At 39.1% G+C, this 22,470-nt stretch overlaps 2 protein-coding genes across 3 annotated transcripts in view; one reads left to right on the top strand and one right to left on the bottom strand.

Annotated features, from left to right (window-relative positions):
* Positions 1–18,294, bottom strand: part of ZCWPW2 (zinc finger CW-type and PWWP domain containing 2) — a 132,596-nt gene extending 114,302 nt beyond the window's left edge. Inside the window, exon 1 of one of the 2 annotated variants that reach the window (XM_024752864.1) lies at positions 18,244–18,294. Coding sequence is in view for 1 of the 2 variants with exons in the window: in XM_024752863.1 (XP_024608631.1) it covers positions 13,660–13,664 (5 nt within the window). In the remaining variant the exon portion in view is untranslated. Of the gene's footprint in view, positions 1–13,659; positions 13,754–18,243 lie in introns of those variants that run through there. The other variant, XM_024752863.1, reaches the window with a different exon arrangement.
* A 185-nt stretch (positions 18,295–18,479) lies between these two features.
* The window catches only part of AZI2 (5-azacytidine induced 2), a 36,537-nt gene continuing 32,546 nt past the window's right edge, over positions 18,480–22,470 (top strand). Inside the window, exon 1 of the mRNA XM_024752862.1 lies at positions 18,480–18,959. The gene's annotated coding sequence lies outside the window, so the exon portion shown is untranslated. The remainder of the gene's footprint in view (positions 18,960–22,470) is intronic.

Genomic DNA, 22,470 nt, shown 5'->3' on the forward strand with positions numbered 1-22,470 from the left:
TACAGTTACCTTGGAAAATGAAGATAATTAAGGGTTCAATAATCTTAGTCTCTAGGAATGTGATTATAATGTATATAAGAAGGGTCAAGCAATATTCCTAGTTCAAGAAAATTGACCTTAACCTACAAAAACATATATTCCTTTGGAATAAAAATCTGGTTTTCTTTAAATATAACAATATGGACAATACCTCAAACTAGATATTAATTTGTTCCTTCGCTCATTCTTTTTTTTTTTATTTTTTTTTTCGCGGTACGCGGGCCTCTCACTGTGGTGGCCTCTCCCGTTGCGGAGCACAGGCTCCGGATGCGCAGGCTCAGCGGCCATGGCTCATGGGACTAGCCACTCCGCGGCATGTGGGATCCTCCTGGACCGGGGCACGAACCCACATCCCCTGCATCGGCAGGCGGACTCTCAACCACTGCGCCACCAGGGAAGCCCCTCATTCATTTTTTTAAACAGATAATTACTGTGTACCTCTCACATGTTGCACAAAAGTTCTAGGTACTAAGGAAACACCAGTGAATAAACACAGACACAGCAGGCATGAGTTAAAATTCCAGTAAGAGGGGAAATAGACAGTATATATAAGCAAACCAATAAATAAATAATGTCAGATATTGATAAATACTAAAGGGAAATATAGGGTGATACGATAGGAAGGTGTGTGTGTTGGAGGAGGTTTGGTTGAGGAAGGTTTATATGGATGTATGACATTTGGGCCGAGACTTGAAAATTGAAGACACAGCCCATAAAGAGCCTTGAAAAGAGGAAATTTTTGGCCTATTTGAAGGGCAAAAATGAAGCCAGTGTGACAGGTAGTAAGTGCAGGGAAGATTTCCTGTCCAGATCTACTATCAATTAGGAAAAAATCAGAGAACCAAATAGAAAAACAGCCAACAGACTTGAACAGGTACTTCACAAAAGAGGCAATCTAAATGACCAACAAATATGAAAAGGTCCTCAAACTTAAGAATTGTAAAGGAAATGCAAATTAAACCTACAATGAGATACCACAACACACCAGCAATGCCAGTGTTAGAAAGACTGACAATGCCAAGGGCTGGCAAAGATAAAAACAGACTGGAACTCTCATACACAGTTGGTTGAGTTGCCAATTAGTATGATCATTGGCAAATTTGCTTTTCATTATCTACTAAATTTGAACATACTTCTAAGTACATACATACCAAACATCTATATCTAATATCTATATCTATCTCAAGATATGTACAAGAACATTCATACCCAAAACCTGTAAACAATTCAAATATTTATAATCTGTAGAACAAAAATGAAATGTGGTATACTCATACAGTGGAATACTACATAGCAAGAAGAATGAACAAACTGTTGAGACACAAAACTTGAGTGAATCTCAGAAACATACTGAATAAAAGAAGCCAGATATAAGAATACACACTACATGATACCATGTATGTGTATATACACCTATACATACATATATTTAAAACAAGTGGAACTAATTCGTGGTGTTAAAAGTTAGAATGTCAGTTAGCTTTGGGTCAAGGGGCCATGAGGTAGCTTCTGTGGGGCTGGCAATGCTCTTCTAGGGTCCAGACAACTATTGACAGGTAATATGTGAGGGGAAGATATTCATCCCTAACCTGAATGTGGTTATACGAGTGTATTTACTTTGTAATAATTTTTGAGCTTTTCATCTATAATTTTTGTATATATGGTATAGTTCAACAAAGTATATATTTTTAAAATATATGACAGTATAAAGAATATATTTGAGTAGGGAGACGATGTTTTGGCCCTGGGTAGAAATACGGCTCTGAAGACAAATGGACTTATTCCATGCATGTTTTAGAGGTAGAACAGGTAAGACTCATTGCTGTATTGCCTATAGTGAATAAGGGAAAGACAGGGATCAAGACTGACTACTAAGTTTTCAGCTTAAGTAACTAGATCAAAGTTAGTGACATTTATGTTTCCAGAAAGACAGAATGGTTGATCGCATTAGATGTTGTTTAGAATTTCAGTCAAGAGGACAGAGAAGTTGCCACTGGATTTAAACATGGAAGTCATTGATGATCTGAGAGCAATGTTAGGTTAGTGCTGGGAATGAAGTCCTGATTGGAGCATGCCGAACTGTAACTATTAAGTAAGGAAATGAAGAAAAAATTTTAGGTAACTCTTTGAGTAGTTGTTTTTGCTTTCCTGTGAATGGGGCTGAGAGATATGTAAACAGAAGAGAAAGCTTGAAAGCACTGGGGGATCAGAGCAAGTTATGACATATATATTAAGCAGGTGGTTGAGAGATGGAGCCTGGTATAAAGAAATGAACTTGACTTACCTAATAATTTTGGTGGAAGATTAGGATCCAATACAATTCACCTTATCCTCTACCCCAATACCAGAAAGCTACTTCTACAGCATCTTCTTTACAGCAAATGGTCAAATTTTTCTATTCTTAAAGTTTTGCTATGTTTGGGGGCAGGGGGGGAGTTTCCATTTTTCTCTTCATTTCTTTTGCTTTAACAGCTTTGAGATATAATTCACATACTACAGAATTCACCCATTTAAAGTATACAATCATTTCTTTTGATGTCCTGGGTTCCTTAATGATGTTCAAGTATTCATTTGTGTCAGTAACATTCAGCGTAAAACAAAAAAAGGTTTTGGAAACAACAGAGAGATATTTTCCTTCTAAACTTTTATTTCAACAATCAATTTTAATATAAAAAGCATTTATTGTACAAAACAAGATTTCAGACAAACAGAAAACCCATTTCCAATTGTTGATATTCAGGAAAGAACTCATAGAAACATCCTGGAACTGCTATTTTTGTTGTTGTTGCTGCAGTTTTTACTTACCCTCACTCTATATACCTGCTCTTCTGGATATGTGAGGAAATAAACCTTTACCTTTTAAATCACTATTTGTCTTCCCAATTAGTTGAGGCCAGAAGCATTCTTAGAGAATACAGGCTTAAGGATTAATCTCCAAAATATATAAACATCTCATGCAGCTCAATATTAAAAAAACAAAAAACCCAATCTAAAAATGGGCAGAAGACCTAAATAGACATTTCTCCAAAGAAGACATACAGATGGCCAAGAGGCACATGAAAAGCTGCTCAATATCAATAATTATTAGAGAAATGCAAATTAAAACTACAGTGAGGTATCACCTCACACCAGTTAGAATGGGCATCATCAGAAAATCTACAAAACAACAAATGCTGGAGAGGGTGTGGAGAAAAGGGAACCCTCTTGCACTGTTGGTGGGAATGTAAATTGATACAGCTGCTATGGAGATCAGTATGGAGGTTCCTTAAAACACTAAAAATAGAATTACCATATGACCCAGCAATCCTACTACTGGGCATATACCCAGAGAAAACCATAATTCAAAAAGACACATGTGGGGGACCTTCAAGATGGCGGAGGAGGTGAGATCCCAGGGAGATGACTGGGGTGGGCTGCATGAACACAGCCTGAATGGGGCTAGTGTGCCACAGCTGGCCGGGAGAGAGTCCAGGAAAAACTGTGGACCTGCCTAAGGCAAGAGATCACTGTTTCGGGGTGCAAGAGGAGAGGGTATTCCTTCCCTGTCTGCCCACAGAAGGCAGAGCACTGCCTAAACAAGCTCCAGAGATGGGAGTGAGCCGTAGCTATCAGCTCAGACCCCAGAGACAGGCATGAAACACTAATGCTGCTGCTGCAGCCACCAAGAATCCTGTGTGCAAGCACAGGTCACTATCCACAGGCCCCACCCTGGGGGCCTGTACAACACGCCACAGTCAGGATCCTGTGATCCAGGGACAACTTCCCTGGGAGAACACACGGGGTACCTCAGGCTGTTGCAACGTCAACGCCAGCCTCTGCCACCACAGACTCGCCCGGCATTCCAATTGTAACTACCGTATCCCTCCCTTTGCCCTGGCAGGAGTGACCCAGAGCCCCTAATCAGCTGCTGCTTTAACCCTGTCCTGTCCAGGCAGGAAAAGAAGCCTGAGGGCAACCTATATGCAGAGGCACGGCCAAAACCAAAGCTGTACCCCAGGAGCTGTGCGAACAAAGAAGAGAAAGGGAAATTTCTCTGTGCAGCCTCAGGAGCAGCGGATTAAATCCCCACAATAAACGTGAATTACCCTGCATCTGTGGAATACCAGAATAGACAACGAATCAACCCAAAATTGAGGTGGTGGATTTGGGGAGCAATGGTAAATGTGGGGTTTGCTGTCTGCAACTGATTTGTTTCTGATTTTTATGTTTATCTTAGTATAGTTTCTACTGCTTGTTGTCACTGGTGAATTTATCAGTTGGGTTGCTCTATATTTTTTTAATATTTTTTAATTAAAAAATTTTTTTTCTCCCTTTTCTTCTGAGCTGTGTGACTGACAGGGTCCCGGTGCTCCAGCCTGCTGTTGCGCCTGAGCCTCTGAGGTGGGAGAGCCTAGTTCAGAATATTGGACCACCAGAGACCTCCCAGCCCCATGTAATATCAATCAATGAGAGCTCTGCCAGAGATCTCCATCTCAACGCTAAGACCCAGTTCCACACAAGGACCAGCAAGCTCCAGTGCTGTACACCCCATGCCAAACAACTAGCAACACAGGAACACAACTCTACCCATTAGCAGAGAGGCTACCTAAAATCATACTAAATTCACAGACATCCCGGAACACACCACTGGACGCAGCCCTGTCCACCAGAAAGACAGGATCCAGCCCCACCTACTAGAACACAGGCACCAGTCCCCTTCGCCAGGAAGCCTACACAACCCACTGAACCAACCGTACCCACTGTGGGCAGACACCAAAAACAAAGGGAACAACGAACCTGCAGGCTGCAAAAAGTAGACCCCAAACACAGTAAGTTAAGCAAAATGGGAGGACAGAGAAATATGCAGCAGATGAAGGAGCAAGGTAAAAACCCACCAGACCAAACAAATGAAGAGGAAATAGGCAGTCTACTGGTAAAAGAATTCAGAGTAATGATAGTAAAGATGATACAAAATCTTGCAAATAGAGAAAATACAAGAAACATTTAACAAGGACCTCAAAGAACTAAAGAGCAAACAAACAATGATGAACACAATAAATGAAATTAAAAATTCTCTAAAAGAAAACAATAGCAGAATAACTGAGGCAGAAGAACGGATAAGTGACCTGGAAAATAAAATAGTGGAAATAACTGCCACAGAGCAGAATAAAGAAAAAAATGAAAAGAATTGAAGACAGTCTCAGAGACTTCTGGGACATTAAACGCATCAACATTCAAATTAAGAGTCCCAGAAGAAGAAGAGAAAAAGAAAGGGTCTGAGAAAATATTTGAGGAGAGTATAGTTGAAAACTTCCCTAACATGGAAAAGGAAGTCCAGGAAGTCCAGAGAGTCCCATACAGGATAAATCCAAGGAGAAACACACCAAGACACATATTAATCAAACTATCAAAAATTAAATATAAACAAAAAATATTAAAAGCAGCAAGGAAAAAACAACAAATAACATACAAGGGAATCCCCATAAGGTTGACAGCTGATCTCTCAGCAGAAACTCTGCAAGCCAGAAAGGAGTGGAAGGATATATTTAAAGAGATGAAAGGGAAAAACCTACAACCAAGATTACTCTACCCAGCAAGGATCTCATTCAGATTCGATGGAGAAATTAAAACCTTTACAGACAAGCAAAAGTTGAGAGAATTCAGCACCACCAAACCAGCTTTACAACAAATGCTAAAGGAACTTCTCTAGGCAGGAAACACAAGAGAAGGAAAAGACCTACAAAAACAAACCCAAAACAATTAAGAAAATGGTAATAGGAACAGACACATTGATAATTATCTTAAACATAAATGGATTAAATGCTCCAACAAATACTGGCTAAATGGATATAAAAACAAGACCAATATATATGCTGTCTACAAGAGACCCACTTCAGACCTAGGGACAAATATAGACTGAAAGTGAGGGGATGGAAAAAGATATTCTATGCAAATGGAAATCAAAAGAAAGCTGGAGTAGCAATTCTCATATCAGAAAAAACAGACTTTAAAATAAAGACTATTACAAGAGACAAAGAAGGACACTAAATAATGATCAAGGGATCAATCCAAGAAGAAGATATAACAATTGTAAATATTTATGCACCCAACATAGGAGCATCTCAATACATAAGGCAAACGCTAATAGCCATAAAAAGGGAAATCGACAATAACACAATAATAGTAGGGAACTTTAACACCCCACCTTCACCAATGGACAGATCATCCAAAATGAAAATAAGTAAGAAAATAGAAGTTTAAATGATACATTAAACAAGATGGATTTAATTGATGTTTATAGTGCATTCCATCCAAAAACAACAGAATAATCTTTTTTCTCAAGTGCTCAAGGAACATTCTTCAGGATAGATCATATCTTGAGTCACAAATCAACCCTTGGTAAATTTTAAAAATTTAAATTGTATCAAGTTTCTTTTCTGACCTCAGCGCTATATGACTAGATATCAATTACAGAGAAAAATGTAAAATATACAAACACATGGAGGCTAAATAATATGCTACTAAATAATCAAGAGATCACTGAAGAAATCAAAGAGGAAATCAAAAATACATAGAAACAAATGACAGTGAAAACACAATGACCCAAAACCTATGGGATGCAGCAAAAGCAGTTCTAAGAGGGAAGTTTATAGTAATAAAATTCTACCTCAGGAAACAAAAGAAATCTCAAATAAACAACCTAACCTTACACCTAAAGCAATTAGAGAGAGGAACAAAAAAACCCCAAAGTTAGCAGAAGGAAAGACATCATAAAGATCAGATAAGAAATAAATGAAAAAGAAATGAAGGAAACAATAGCAAAGTCAATAAAACTAAAAATAAAAGCTGGTTCTTTGAGAAGATATACAAAATGGATAAACCACTAGCCAGACTCATCAAGAAAAAAAGGGAGAAGAGTCAAATCAACAGAATTAGAAATGAAAAAGGAGAAGTAACAACTGACACTGCAGAAACACAAAGATTCATGAGGGATTACTACAAGAAACTATATTCCAATAAAATGGACAACCTGGAAGAAAGGGACAAATTCTTAGAAAAGCACAATCTTCCAAGACTGAATCATGCAAAAATAGAAAATATAAAGAGACCAATTCCAAGCACTGAAATTGAAACTGTGATTAAAAATCTTCCAACAAACAAAAGCCCAGGACCAAAGGCTTCCCAGGTGAATTCTATCAAACATTTAGAGAAGAGCTAACACATATACTTCTCAAACTCTTCCAAAATATGGCAGAGGGAGGAACACTCTTAATTTTATTCTACAAGGGCACCATACCTTAATACCAAAAGCAGACAAAGATGTCACAAAAAAAGAAAACTACAGGCCAAAGTGGCACAAGAACAGAAATAGAGATCAATGGAACAGGACAGAAAGCTCAGAGAAAAACCCACACATATACGGTCATCTTATCTTTGATAAAGGAGGCAAGAATATACAATGGAGAAGAGACAGCCTATTCAGTAAGTGGTGCTGGGAAAACTGGACAGCTACATGTAAAAGAATGAAATTAGAACACTCCCTAACACCATGCATAAAAATAAACTCTAAATGGATAGAAAACCTAAATGTAAGGCCGGACACTATCAACCTCTTAGAGGAAAACATACAAGGAACACTCTTTGACATAAATCACAGAAATATCCTTTTTGACCCACGTCCTAGAGAAATGGAAATAAAAACAAAAATAAACAAATGGAACCGAATGAAACTTAAAAGCTTTTGCACAGCAAGGAAACCATAAACAAGACGAAATGACAACCCTCAGAATGGGAGAAAATATTTGCAAATGAAGCAACTGACAAAGGATTAATCGTCAAAATATTCAAGCAGCTCATGCAGCTCAATATCAAAAAAACAAACAACCCAATCCAAAAATGGGCAGAAGACCTAAAGAGACATTTCTCCAAAGAAGATATACAGATTGCCAACAAACACATGAAAGTATGTTCAACATCACTAATCATCAGAGAAATGCAAACCAAAACCACAATGAGGTATTACCTCACACCAGTCAGAATGGCCATCACCAAAAAATCTACAAACAATAAATGCTGGAGAGGATGTGGAGAAAAGGGAACCCTCCTGCACTATTGGTGGGAATGTAAATTGATACAGCCACTGTGGAGAACAGTATGGAGGCTCCTTAAAAAACTAAAAATAGAACTACCATACAACCCAGCAATCCCACTACTGGGCATATTCCCTGAGAAAACCATAATTCAAAAGGAGTCAAGTACCACAATGTTCATTGCAGCACTGTTTATAATAGCCAGGACATGGAAGCAACCTAAGTGTCCATCGGCAGATGAACGGAAAAGAAGATTTGGCACATATATACAATTGAATATTACTCAGCCATAAAAAGAAACAAAACTGAGTTATTTGTAGTGAGGTGGATGGACCTAGAGTTTGTCATACTGAGTGAAGTAAGTCAGAAAGAGAAAAACAAATACTGTATGCTAACACACATATATGGAATCTAAAAAAAAAAAAAAAACAAAACTTTTTTCTGATGAACCCAGGGGTATGGCAGGAATAAAGATGCAGGCATAGAGAATGGACTTGAGGACATGTGGAGGGGGAAAGGTAAGCTGGGACAAAATGAAAGAGTAGCTCTGACATATATACACTACCAAATGTAAAATAGATAGCTAGTGGGAAGCAGCTGCATAGCACAGGGAGATCAGCTTGGTGCTTTGTGACCACCTGGAGGGGTGGGATAGGGAGGAGGGAGGGAGACACAAGAGGGAGGGGATATGGGGATATATGTATATGTATAGCTGATTCAGTTTGTTATACAGCAGAAACTAACACAACATTGTAAAGTAATTATACTCCAAAAAAGATATTTTAAAAAAGTAAAGATAACAAAGAGAAAAAAAAAACACACATGCACCCCAATTCATTGCAGCACTATTTACAATAACCAGGTCATGGAAGCAACCTAAATGTCCATTGACAGATGAATGGATAAATAAGATGTGGTACATATATAGAATGGAATATTACTCAGCCAAAAAAAGGAACCAAATTGGGACATTTGTAGAGACATGGATGGACCTAGAGACTGTCATACAGAGTGAAGTAAGTCAGAACGATTAAAGCAAATATCGTATATTAACACATCTATGTGGAATTTAGAAAAATGGTACAGATGAACCGGTATGCAAGGCAGAAATAGAGACATAGGTGTAGGGAACAAACATATGGACACCAAGGTGGGAAAGCAGGGGGTTGGTGATGGGGGGGGTGAACTGAGAGATTGGGATTGACATATATATGCTAATATGTATAAAACAGATAACTAATAAGAACCTGCTATATAAAAAATTAATTTAATTTAATTTAAAAACAAAGGAATACACCCTTGGTCGTCGAAGTCTTGAATCTGAGTTGCTGATTCTTGGATGATATTATGTAGTCACGCCTATTGGTACCACTACAAATTCAGAGACTTCAACCTCAGATGAGGCCTCAGCACATCTTTAAGGCTATCCTTTTTATGTATTCTCTTTTTCCTCTTGCAATTCTTCAGTGATTATTCTAAACCTTTTTAAATCCCAGACCATTCTCCTCAGTCTGAAAAGATAAACTTTCCTCCTACATTACAAGGATTATCTCTGTCATTTCCCACCTCAATACCTAAAAGCTTATGTAAAACTGTTCTCTCACTTGCTTGCTGCTGCTTCAGACCTCAATTCTATTTTCTTTGTTCTAAAATACTTCTTGAGGGTTTGCTATGAGCCAGATAATGCTAAAGGAAAGACAAAATTCCTCTCCTCAAGTAACATTAAGTGCTATTATGAGACCAATGCAGAATGATTTGGAAGTGTATGGGGCACACCTGAGACTTCCAGGTAGAGGGTGTGTCAGGCTACTGAGAAGAGGTGATGTCTAAGCCAATCTGAAAAATTACTGAGTAAGAGTCAATGCCCCTACCGTGTGCCCCCAGCAATCTCTACCCCCTCTCCATGCCGCTCAACACACTGTATTGTAGTTTATTTAATGAGGTCCTCTACAAGACAAGGAAAATCCACTGGCAGGTCAGTCTATCTTGTTAACCACTGCATCCCTAGCACTTAAAAGAATACTGAGTGAATATTTATATTATGAAATAATGAAAATAATATGAACTTCAGCGTTAAAGCTGTCCTAGATAGTACCAATATTCAAATTATTTAAAATATTTAAATTATTTAAAAACTAGTATGGCTGTTTGTGTATCAGTTGACTATCAATCGTAGCTCTGGATTTAAATTTTGGCTTCATTTCCTATGAGATTTTAAAATTAAGGCAAATCAGTTAAATAATCTATCATTTTATCATCTGTTCATGTTGATGGTAATAATATTATAATTCATAGGATGGTTTTAATGATGAAATGAAAAAGCATATGAAAAAACCCATTTCAGTGCTGCTACACTAAATACATATAAGTGTTTGACTTCCTTTCTAGACTGCTTTTAAATGAGCTATATTTATAGTTAGATAAGAAAATTAAAATATGCAGAAACCAATGCAGAATGAGAGCACTCTATTTAGTCTTTCCTTCATGATTTTTCTCAAGTGCTCAACTTAACAAATGATTAGGTAGTTTGCTTCTAAACTTAAAATGCATTTATCCTTAATCTTCTCTATAATGTAAATTTAAAATTTGCTGTTCATTCATACCTAATTAACCAATTTGTGCCTGTATGTCAACTTTAGATTTTATTTAACAATTCAACAGGAATTTAAGAGCCTATTATCTGTGCAAAGTTGTAATTTATCTTTATCATTCAGGGACTACTTTATGCAGACACTGCTGGGTGGCTTCTAGCTCAATAAATGCTCCAAGATGCTTAATATTTTCTTTCCTTTTTTTGTTTTAATAATGAGTATAACTGATGGATTTCATCCAAAATAAGAAATCAAAGTATTGATAGAATGGAAAGAAACAGCTTACTGGCATATTTAAAGGATGGTATCTTTTGCAGCTTTAAATTGTTTCCAGGAAAAAGTTAACAAATAAGTAGAAATCTGATAAATTGTGCTAAATGCCAACTTTAAACCTTAGTAATCAGTTTATATGCTTTATGTCTATATTGGATGGCTGCAAGAATCCTAGTATTTTCTATTATTCAGTATATTAAGACTTGTGAGAATAAAACAACAGATCGAACAAGAATAATTAAGTTCTTCAGGCTGGCTACCAAATGCAATACTGTTATAAAAAGATTAGAATTATATCAGTAGGTTGAACAAGGAGAGTATTAATTTCAGAGCAGCTTAGTTATTTCTCCCTACATGTGCCCATTCTCAATTGACCTTTATCTAAGCTATATTGTCAAGTAAATCACACAGCTGATTTGCTTAAAGGTAAAATTTCTTCCACTAATACTGCAGATACCATACGCGGGCCTCTCACTGTTGTGGCCTCTCCCGTGCGGAGCACAGGCTCCAGACGCACAGGCCCAGTGGCCATGGCTCACAGGCCCAGCCGCTCCGCGGCATGTGGGATCTTCCCAGACCGGGGCACAAACCTGTGTCCCCTGCATCGGCAGGCGGACTCTCAACCACTGTGCCACCAGGGAAGCCCTGATAATGATTTTTTAACATTTTATTAGTGATTGATTTAGAGAGCTTTAGTTACCTATTTTTTCTTTTGTTGCCTATGCTTTTGGTGTCACATCCAAGAAATTGTCAAATCTAATGTCATGAAGCCCTCCCCCTATTTTTCTTCTAAGTGTGTCATAGTTTTAGTTGTTACATTTAGGTCTTTGATCCATTTTGATTTAATTTTTCCAGTGTGAGGTAAGGGTCAAACTTCATTGTTTTGCATACCAATATTCAGTTTTTCCAACCACATTTCCCCATGGGATGGTCTTGGCACATCTTGAAAATCATGTATGTCAGGATCTTTTTGTGCTCTCCATTCTATTCCATTGGTCTATATGTATGTCTTTACACCAGTACAATGTTTTGATTCTGCAGCTTTGTAATATGTTTGAGGTCAGCAAATGGGAAGCCTCCAGCTTTGTTCTTCTTTCTCAAGATTGTTTTGGCTATTTGAGTTCCCTTGAGATTCCATATTAATTTTAAGATGAATATTTTCAATTTTGGTTTTATTTCTGATAATAGCCATCCTAATGAGTGTGATGCTAATAATTTTATTCAATCATCTATTTCCTTAATGTATTTTTTTTTATTCTATGAGTTAGTGAGGGAAACCTGTTAAAATCTTCCAGTATTGTGGGCATGTCTCCTAGTTCTGCCTAGTTTTGCTTCATATGTTCTGAAGCTGATATCCATTATCTGAAGATATAGGATCCTCTTTTAAATGTGATATCATTTTAGGACAAGTAAGAAGTAGAGCCGTAATTCTCACACTAATATTGAAAATTTTTCTGGAGTTCCCCAATTCTCTGAGAATTTTTAAATTTAGAAAAGATGTCAAATGATAATCTAAGAAAGTAAATATTCTAAAATCATAATCAGGGTTAACTGAATGAAAACTTATAAAGGAGTAAAGATATCCAATTTCAATGTCTGAGCTGGCAGTGTTTCTAGAAGCTGGAGGTAAAATAGGCTAGGCTAGACTAAGAACAGACTTTTAAAATAAGCTAAGGAGTCATTCCAGGAGTTTAAGAGGAGAAACATAATGGTAAGATTTACATTTTTAAAAGACCATTTAGCTATCCATATAAAGAATGACTTGGAAACTAAAAAACAAAAAGTTAGAACTAATTAAAGGAAACTTATAATAGATGGATAGGAAACTGTGGCATAGTAGAGACTATGAAAAAGATCCAAAAGATTAGCTAAATGGTAAAATCTACAAAATCAGGTGAACAGACTGGCTATGGGATGAGAGGGAGGGGGTTATTAAAGCCAAAAGGGAATGATATAAAATGACTGTCAAGAGAAAATGATTAACAAAATATAAGTGAATTAAAAAAACACACATCTTTTTGTTTTTGGAATTTTAAGAATCAACTGACTATTCACAGACAACTGAAAAACCTACAGTTGGAAATTATGTCTGTAATTTTACAACTGTTACAAAGTCAATGATTTCACTTTTATATAATGTGAGCTGTGAAATGGGTTTGGAAATTTTCCCTCTCTTTTGCTACATAGTCTACTTGAAAAATCTAATTTAATTTCTTTCTATACATCTTACTGAAGTTTAATGTCATCCTTTCATTGTTGTTTATTTGGTAGCTTTATAAAAATGTCTTTCCTCTGAAAAGCTGACTTTATCTTCTTGGTTTTTATAGTGTATATGTGACAGTCACAAAATAAAATTATTTCTTCCTCTCTTCCCATTTTAAATAGGGGAAAAAGTTTATTTTCTTCATAGGCATATATAGAAACTGTCATGAAAAAAAATTAATGGGAAGTAATTTCTCATCATGTTAAATTTCACATAGGTCTTGTCTATGTGACTGACTTCTCTGTGATAGATTTTACTTCTTTATACATTAAAAAGCTATTTTGCCCGTTTCATCTCAGTGCCTAAAACAATGACACATGGTACGTTCTGAATGAATATTTGTTAAGTATTGAATAAACTAATTAATTCATATCTCAGATAGTAAGAGTGTAAGTATCAAGCCTCAGAGAAGGGTTGCTCTTACTTCATTTAGTAAGAAGTGTAGAATTCCCCGTACTGGATCTTTTTTCCTTCTCTGTACAATCTTCCAACACCATCCTAGGGTCTCTGCTGCTGGTCTTCTGTTAGCTCTTCTCGTATTTCTTCTCCCTACTCCTTACATCAAAGGCTTTCTAAGACTATTAAATTTTTCTTCACCTACATATGTTTCCAAAAGAAAGTCACTGCATTTAGTTTCTATGCATACAGTTATGACATTCATGTTTATTTTTTTAAAAATGAAAGCTGTCAGAAGCTAATTCCTACTGACTGCAAACATTTCAAGTCACAAAGTTATTATGAAGCACAGATTGCCTGTCCAGGATAAGGCTAGCTGCTAGAGACAGTAGGATATATCCCTTTTATAAATGGAATGTAAATGCCATAGTAATTTGATATCTACTATCAACCCATCCATTTGAAAAGCACATGAACAAGATCTCCTTCCACAGTTAGGAAACTGATATTATTCCTTTTCTCCTTGAATTCATATTATCTCACTTCCCCCACACAAGCTTATCGCAACATAATTTAGTGCTTGAAAATACTTTAAATTGATCATATTTCTCTACACAAAAGAGTATATTTTAAAATTCCTGAGAACATAAATTTAAAAAATTGTCATCAGTATTGTGTTATCATTAATTTACTAGAGCACTACTGATCAAATGAGAAACTCAATATAAATTATGATCATTATAAAATACTCTAAGTCAGTTTTATTGGAAATGCATCTCATACAGCATTCTTCTCCCCCCATTTAGGTTGTGTATCAGAATGAATATTATTTGTTGTTAGGAAGAAACAGGGTTCAAGCTGATCCTATTCTTACATTTTGTGTTCTTCCATTCCAAATATTTGGGAGCAGAAGGAATTCTGGTTATATCAATAATTATTCTTCTGAACTACTAAATTATGTATCAAAAATCACATGGGGTATGTCATAAAATTATTTTTAATGATCAGCTGACAACTCAATTGAGTTCTTCTGAAGCATTTTCAAAAGCCACTGGAAATTACTACTCTTGTGAAACAATTAGCTACCCAGTTATTAGAATCACTTACTTTCTAACAAGACTTAGGTCAGATTAAAGGTATTGCTTTAATTGTAGAGTGGGAGAGGGACAATCACAAAAGAGGAAAGGGGAAAGCTGCCCAGGGTTTAGGCAGACTCTGAGGCAGATTGATTTTAGGAAAGAAACATGCAAGTAAACAGCGTGAAAATTAATACCCTTAAACTATCATTTACATAACCCCCTGGAAAGCCTTCATGTACTTTCCAAGGTTAAGGGTTAGGGATCCATGACGCCCAGTTTGCCTGATGCTTCAGGCATATTCACAGATTCAGATACACAGTGTAACAGAAATCATGAACTTTGATTCTGCAATTCACGACATTCTGTGTGTGTTGTGTGTATGTGTTTTGGTTGGGGGGTAGCAGTATGAGCAACGAGGTATGGGAGGAAAGAAGGAAAACAGACTATGTAGGCTCAGATACCAGATTTTTCATTATTGGTAGTATTTTTGAATCTGTTTTGTATCTCTGCCACTGAAACCATTCCCTTACCCTAAGGCTTTTAACCTGGACATGTGATAGGTGGGGGAGAAGAGAGGAAGAATGCTTTTAAGACATTAATGGATGAAATGACATTGAAGCTGATTTTAATATGAAAAGTGACATTGCTATTTCAACTTAAAGGTTTTGACATCTTAATTCTGTCCTGCTGACACTGCAGAGCCACACATACACAGTACTCACAAAACACAGGGTAGAGACACAGAAAACATGATCTCTAGGATGGTATGATTTAATCAAATTAAACTAATATAAAATTTAAATCACTAACCCAAAATTTGCTTTACAAATTTTCCTCAAAAGATGTATTCTCTTTCCTCTAACAGTAAATATTCGTCACAGCTTAGAAATATATAGCTCCCACTAAAAAAACAAAACACAACAGCACTTTTTTTCATTGTTTTAACATAGTGCCTAATTAAACAAAAAATAAGATTTGAAGGAGCTCTAATGATGCACAGTTGCCTAAAAACAGAAGGAGGCTGAGCCACAGTCAAGAGTTGTGCCAGGGCCTATATTCTTTGTTCAGATATTGCTTTGAAATCCAACCTACCCCAGGGTAAAGGGAATCTCACTGAAGCCAGTCCTCACTCTATCCTTCAGGAGCAGCTCCTGATGGGAAATATCAGGACCTTGGTGAGAGGATGGGAGAAGGTGGGACAAGGTGGGGGAGAATATCCTGTGTTAGCTATTTTTTTGTTTACTACAACCTGTAAAACAGGACCTTTTAAAAAGTGCCTTGTGTCAAGTATATGTTTATAAAGACCTGAATCGTTTTGAAAATTTCAGACTTCATTTGTAGTTATAGAAGATGTAATAATGGTTTTTTAAAAATTGTCCCAAACCTGGCCGGTACAGATGTTTTTTTGGATGACTGTAATTCACAACTCCTCTCTTGCGGTGAAATGAACATTCCTGAAAAAAAAGCCTAAGCAACCTTCCAATAAACTTTAATAGAATTAAGATTTGCTCTGGAAAACCATCCACTCACCTAAGCAATTGACTATTAGTTAAGAGTCTAATGTCCCCCAAATTCCTTTCTTTCTGTTATCTACTTTAATGATAATTATCTAACCATTTTCTTTTCCCATAAAATGTCCCTACCAAGACTGTATCTTTTATTTGACTTATCAGAGGTCTTTTTCCTTACAGCAAGATTGTAATAAAACTTCAACTTCTGCTTATAACAAAGCATAAGTGTGGCAAATTTTCTTTAATAATTTATTTGCTAAACTTAATTAAAGCGGATGCATAAGTGGATAGAAAGTGACCATTTCAGCTCAATTTAACAAATATCTGTATTACATTTTGTCATAACCTACCGTGGGTATGACTCTCCCCGCCCCCATTCCCTGGCAAAAAAAATTAGGATGTTTTACTTGACTAAATTGATAGGCTTATGCATTCTGAATAAGCAAATAGTATTGTTAATAAGACCCACTTTTTTTCATTATTATAATAGGGAAGTGTGTATTATTAAAACGAAAACAGACTGATCACATATAGTAAAATACTAAGTCATCTTATTTAGTCAGAGAGATAAGATAAAAATGAATTTTCCTTCTTTTTCAACAAGTCTCAAATTATTCTAAATTGTGAGTAAAGATTCAACATTTCTAGATCTACAAATCAGAAACCAGATTATCATTTTACTTTTGATGATTTTGGGGTGCCTCAACCGATTTTGTTAGCATTCTTCAAAAACTAGGCAAAATATACCTCTTGGTGGTTTGCTTTTATTCTGTAAAGCGCATTACCGAGCCAATCGAAAAAGGATTCTTGTCCAAAATATTAAAAACACTGCTCTTACGTCCCAGCCTGATAAACTGAAGTGAATGGATCTTTCTAAATGATTACATTAATACAGATTTTAAAGTATTTTTTTAAATGTCATGTCAACTTTAAGTTGTGCTCTTTGCTCATAACAGCTGTGAATTTTCACTTAAATCTAAAGCAAAACGAGAGGCTTAACAACAACACAAAAATATTTTAAAGTAAACCCTAGAGCCGAATCCATCCTTGATGAGCTGACTGTTGGTTGATGAATTAGAACTGCGATGCGGGGCTTCGCTGGTGGCACGGTGGTTAAGAATCCACCTGCCAATGCAGGGGACACGGGCTCAAGCCCTGCTCTGGGAAGATCCCATATGCCGCGGAGCAACTAAGCCTGGGCACCACAACTACTGCGCCTGCACTCTAGAGCCCAAGAGCCACAGCTACTGAGCCTGAGTGCCACAACTACTGAAGCCACGCACCTAGAGCCCGTGCTCCGCAACAAGAGAAGCCACGGAAATGAGAAGCCCGCGCACCGCAACGAAGAGTTGCCCCCGCTCGCCGCAACTAGAGAAAGCCCGGATGCAACAACGAAGACCCAACGTAGCCAAAAATAAATAAATAAAATAAATTAATTTTGTTAAAAAATTGATGCAGAAACATCTTCCAACAGAACACTGACTCCAACGATATTTAAGTCCTTAGTCGAAAGGGCTGGGGAGGAGTATCACTGTTGCTAACTGGCAGTCAGTAAGGATAAATGCCCTATAATTAAACATTTTCTCCTTTATTCGTTTAATCAAAAATAGGCCTACAGCTGGAGGGGTTCCGTCTGCCTGCGACCTCAAAGGACGGCCCCCAACTCAACTACTCGTGACCCCACAGCTCAGGCCTGTCCATCCTCTACCTGGCGCAGCCGGGTACACCCTCCGAAGTCAACAGCTTCCACAATGTTAACAAGAGCTGTGTGCCGAATAACTAGGGGACCCGGAGCAACGCCCCGAAACTAGTCGGGTTAACAGCTCCCCCGCAGGCGCGAATCGTCACGGGTCCCCAGTTCCCGGCCACGGCGAGGCGAGAACTAGAAACCTACAAGAGCGCTACTATGCGGAGCCAACACGCGCTACAACGTTCGGGGACCCCCAAGCGGACGCTGAGGGAAAAAGACGGCGCTGTAGGAAGCCAGCGACTCAACCTCCGCCAAGGCGGATAACGTCTTACCACACTGCGGCACCGCCTCCGCCTCCCGCGTCGCCGGGGCCGCGCCCGTCCAATCGCGGGAGCTCACTATACACGTAGTACGCCGCGGCCCCGCCCACCCTGCTGCGTAAGCTCACGACACGTAGCACGCCCCGGCCCCGCCCACCCGGCGGCGGAGGCTCACGGGGCGCGTAGTACGCTGCGCCCTCCTTTTCTGCGCACTTTTCCCCCACCCAGCCCCAGCACTGGCTTGGCGAACGCCCTCCCATCTTCCTCCGGCCTGACTTCCGGTTTGCTTGCGCGGCCCAGGCTCCGAGCCGTGGATTACTGGAGGCCCCGTTTCCGGTCGTGCGTCGGACGCCCTCCTGGCCAGCCCTGTCGCTGCGCTCCCCCTGTGCGGCGCGGGGCTAGGGCGGGCGCTGACGGGGCCGGGTAACCGGCCTTCTCCGGCGGTGGCTCGGCCCTCGGCCTTGGCTCGGCTCTCCTTCCAGACCCTCCCGGGCTGTAGCCGACTGGCCGGCCGCGCCGGCCCTGGCGCCACCGAGGCGGGAGAAATGGGAGTCCCTCCGCGGCGTTCCCGGAGCGGCTGCCTTTGCCGGGGAAGCGGCGCTGTCTTTGAGGAAACAGGAAGCCCGCGGTGACCCCTAGCGACCCGGTTTGTTTTTGGTCCGTTTCCAAACGCTGGGGAATCGAAACTCGGCGGCCCTGGGGGCGGCCCCACGGAGCCTGTGTTCTGGGTGAGTGACGCGCTTTGGCCGGCCAGGGGGCGCGGGCGGTGCCGGGACCACCCTCTGCTGCCGTCGCCGGTGAGGAGAGACGCGTCATTTCTCCAGACCTTGGACCAGGGAGCGGCCCGCCTGGCATCCTCGACCGCGTCTACTCGGCGCGAGCCGGGTCGGGCCCCGCTTGGTCCTCGGTTCTCCCTAGTGCTTGTTTTCTTACCGTGCTCTGGTTTACCGTGGCGCCTGCAGTTTTATTTCATTCATTGGGGCTGCATTTAAATGGGATACCAAAGAGGGGCGTATGGTTAGGACGGTCCTGCTTGGGGTGATGTAAATCGACCCCTGTACATCACCGAGGGCTAACAGTAATGTTAGGTTTTTTCAGGATGGTTTTCCATCATTTGTTGAGTGGCTACTACATGCCAGGTAGGCTGAGTCTCTCGTCCCTACAAACAAGGAACTCAGATACTTAGAAGTGAGAGAAAATACAGAAACTGTAATACAGATGAAAACAAACTGCTCCAGGATATATTGGAGATATGCTGAGATGATCAAAGACAACCTACTAGGATTGAAATTGATCCTTGCCTCTTAAACATAGAAGACGCTTGCTTTTTTACTTTTAGAGTTTTAAATTTGACTGAATAAGATCTCAAGACATGGTTTACATTACCGTTATCTAAACTTACCGTGTCTAATTTACCAACCTGTTGTGATCACTCCTTACATCGTCTGTAAGTTACGAATGGTACATCCTTCACAGGGTTGTTAAATTTTAATGCTGTGTTTTTCTAAGATGGAAAGTTGTACACAAATGTAAGGTTTTAATGTTAAAGAGACATTGTAGTGAAATGGGAAATGCACTGGATTAAGTCAGAACGTTAACTCAGAATCTGAGTGCTGAATTTAACACTCACTTGACGCTGCCTAAGAAACCAAAATTCATTTTCCCTATCTCTAAAATGGGAATAATCTTTCTCTCCAAGGCATCAAAGCATAGTTTCTAAGAGTTTGCAGCTCTAGAGTCAGCTAACCATTTTTTCATTACTGGCTCCCACTGTTTTTTTTGTTTGTTTTTTGTTTTTTTTTTTTTGCTGTACGCGGGCGTCTCACTGTTGTGGCCTGTGTCGATACGGAGCACAGGCTCTGGATGCGCAGGCTCAGCGGCCATGGCTCACGGGCCCAGCCGCTCCGTGGCATGTGGGATCTTCCCGGACCGGGGAACGAACCCCTGTCCCCTGAATCGGCAGGCGGACTCTCAACCACTGCGCCACCTGGGAAGCCCGCTCCCACTGTTTTAATTGCTCCATCTGTGATATAAGGGAATTCTTGCTCACCTCGTAGGTCTTATGTAGATTTAATGAATTGTTATGGAGAACAAATGAGCTAGTTCCCCTAAAAGTCAAGGCACACTGCCTGACATGCCAACACAAAGCATTGTCATGATTATTAAATAAGATGATTTGATGGAAGTACTTCATAATTCTTGAAGTAATGAAACCAGTGTAATTTAATTTTTTTCTTTCATTTGGTACCTATATTTTGGATTAAAATACAGTTGTCATATCACTATTAGAGAGTAAATAACACTAATACTAGTAACATTTAGTGGGTGAAGATGCTCAGTTGCATTGAGATGTATTATTTATGAAAGGAATGAAAAGAAGTAGACTGCTTTTCATACCTGTGCTAACCCAGAAAGAGTCTTACAATTCCGTAGCCAGGGTAAGCTTTGCTTTTTTTTAATTTTAATATTTCGTTCATCTTTCCCTTACGGTACTTTCTCTATAGCGCCATTGGTGATTAGATTTCTATCTACTATACTTTAGATGTATGGTGAATGTTTTATTTGATTAGTTTATGGTAGTAGCGGTGGGAGGGGCTATGGGCTAGGTATGGTTCAAGATATACACGGATTGTGGAATCTTCTAGATGTAAACTAGATGCTTTGTTTAAGCTATATCTTGTTTTGTCCAAGCACACTTTCCAGTATGCTTACCTTGTTACAACTTGTCTCCTCTCGTATAGTTGCTTAGCATGGGTTAGTGAGCTGGGGCTTTGCTGTGATACTTGAGGAGGGTGACGGGCGGTGTGTGCCTGCTTCATGGCCTTATTCAATTAAGCACTCTGCTCTTAATTTACTACTAAATCCTCCTTAAGTTTTTAGATTTCATAAAAACTTTCGTGTGGATATAAGGGGTGTTCTTAATATAGAAAATGTAGTCCATTTTTTCCCATCCCATAGGTTACACCTTGACCTAACGTTTTTATTTATGGTAGTTATGCTTACTTTCTCTCCCTTTTAGGGTTTGCTGAAGATGGCGGTATATAGACTGAAGTAGCAAGGGTTGGTGAGGTTAATCGGGGTTTATCGGTTACAGAACAGGCTCCTCTAGAGGGATATGAAGCACTGCCAAGTCCTTTGAGTTTTAGGCTGTTGCCAGTAGTACTCTGGCGAATAGTCTTGTTTTGTGACTATTTAGGTTTACGACTAAGCATAGTGGGGTATCTAATCCCAGTTTGGGTCTTAGTTGTCGTGTACTCAGATTATACTAAAGTCACTTTCGTGGTTTAGCTTAGTTTTAATTATGGCTTTTTACAGCTTAATTAGGATTTGACTTTATTTTGTATGATTCCTTAACACTCTTTACGCCGTGTCTCTATTAATTTGGGTCAGTCGTATGACCACGGTGGCTGGCACGAAGTTTACCAACCCTAGTTAACATGACTTAGTCAAACTTTCGTTCATGGCTTAATTTTTATCACTGCTGTGTCCTGTGGGGGTGTGGCTAAGCAAGGTGTTGTGAGCTGCTAGTGTAGTGTGCTTGATACCCGTTCCTTTTGATCTTTGTGATTTGGAAGGCATTCTCACCGGGATGTGGATGCTTGCATGTGTAAGTCTGTTAAGAATTAATAGAAAGGCTGGGACCAAACCTTTATGTTGATGGGGCTGGCGAAGCCCATCTAGACATTTTCAGTGTCTTGCTTTATGAAAAAATTTAAGCTACATTAACCCATGGGGTGTAAAAGATGTTCGTATAATTTCATTACGGGGCTTGTATCAAATTTAGTATTGATTTATGAAAAAAATTGTTCGTAGATCTAGGGACGAAGCTGTCTAGGGGGGTGGTGAATATCTAAGCAGATGGTTAGTTTTGTAGGGGGTAAGGGGGGTTTGATCCACTATGAGATACAGTTTTTTGAGCCCGGGGGGAATAATGGAGTACTGTGTCCTGTAACCATTAATTTAATTGCACATGTTGGTTGTGCTAGTCAAATAACAAATACATACAAGTCCAGCTACAATTTGCTTGACTGTGACGAGACCTTTTAAGGTCATAGCTGAGTCTGTGCAGGCCCCCCCCGGCAAAAATAAAAAATACCAAATGTATGGAGTCTCAGTTATGTGTGAGCATGGGCTGATTAGTCATTAACCCATCGAGATGTCTTATTTAAGGGGAACGAGTGGGCGATTTTAAGTTAAAATGGTCCTGAAGTAAGAACCAGATGTCTTATAAAGATCACC

The sequence above is a fragment of the Neophocaena asiaeorientalis genome, unplaced genomic scaffold (assembly GCF_003031525.2).
Source record: "Neophocaena asiaeorientalis asiaeorientalis breed wild unplaced genomic scaffold, Neophocaena_asiaeorientalis_V1.1 scaffold117, whole genome shotgun sequence".
Classification (NCBI taxonomy): domain Eukaryota; kingdom Metazoa; phylum Chordata; class Mammalia; order Artiodactyla; family Phocoenidae; genus Neophocaena; species Neophocaena asiaeorientalis.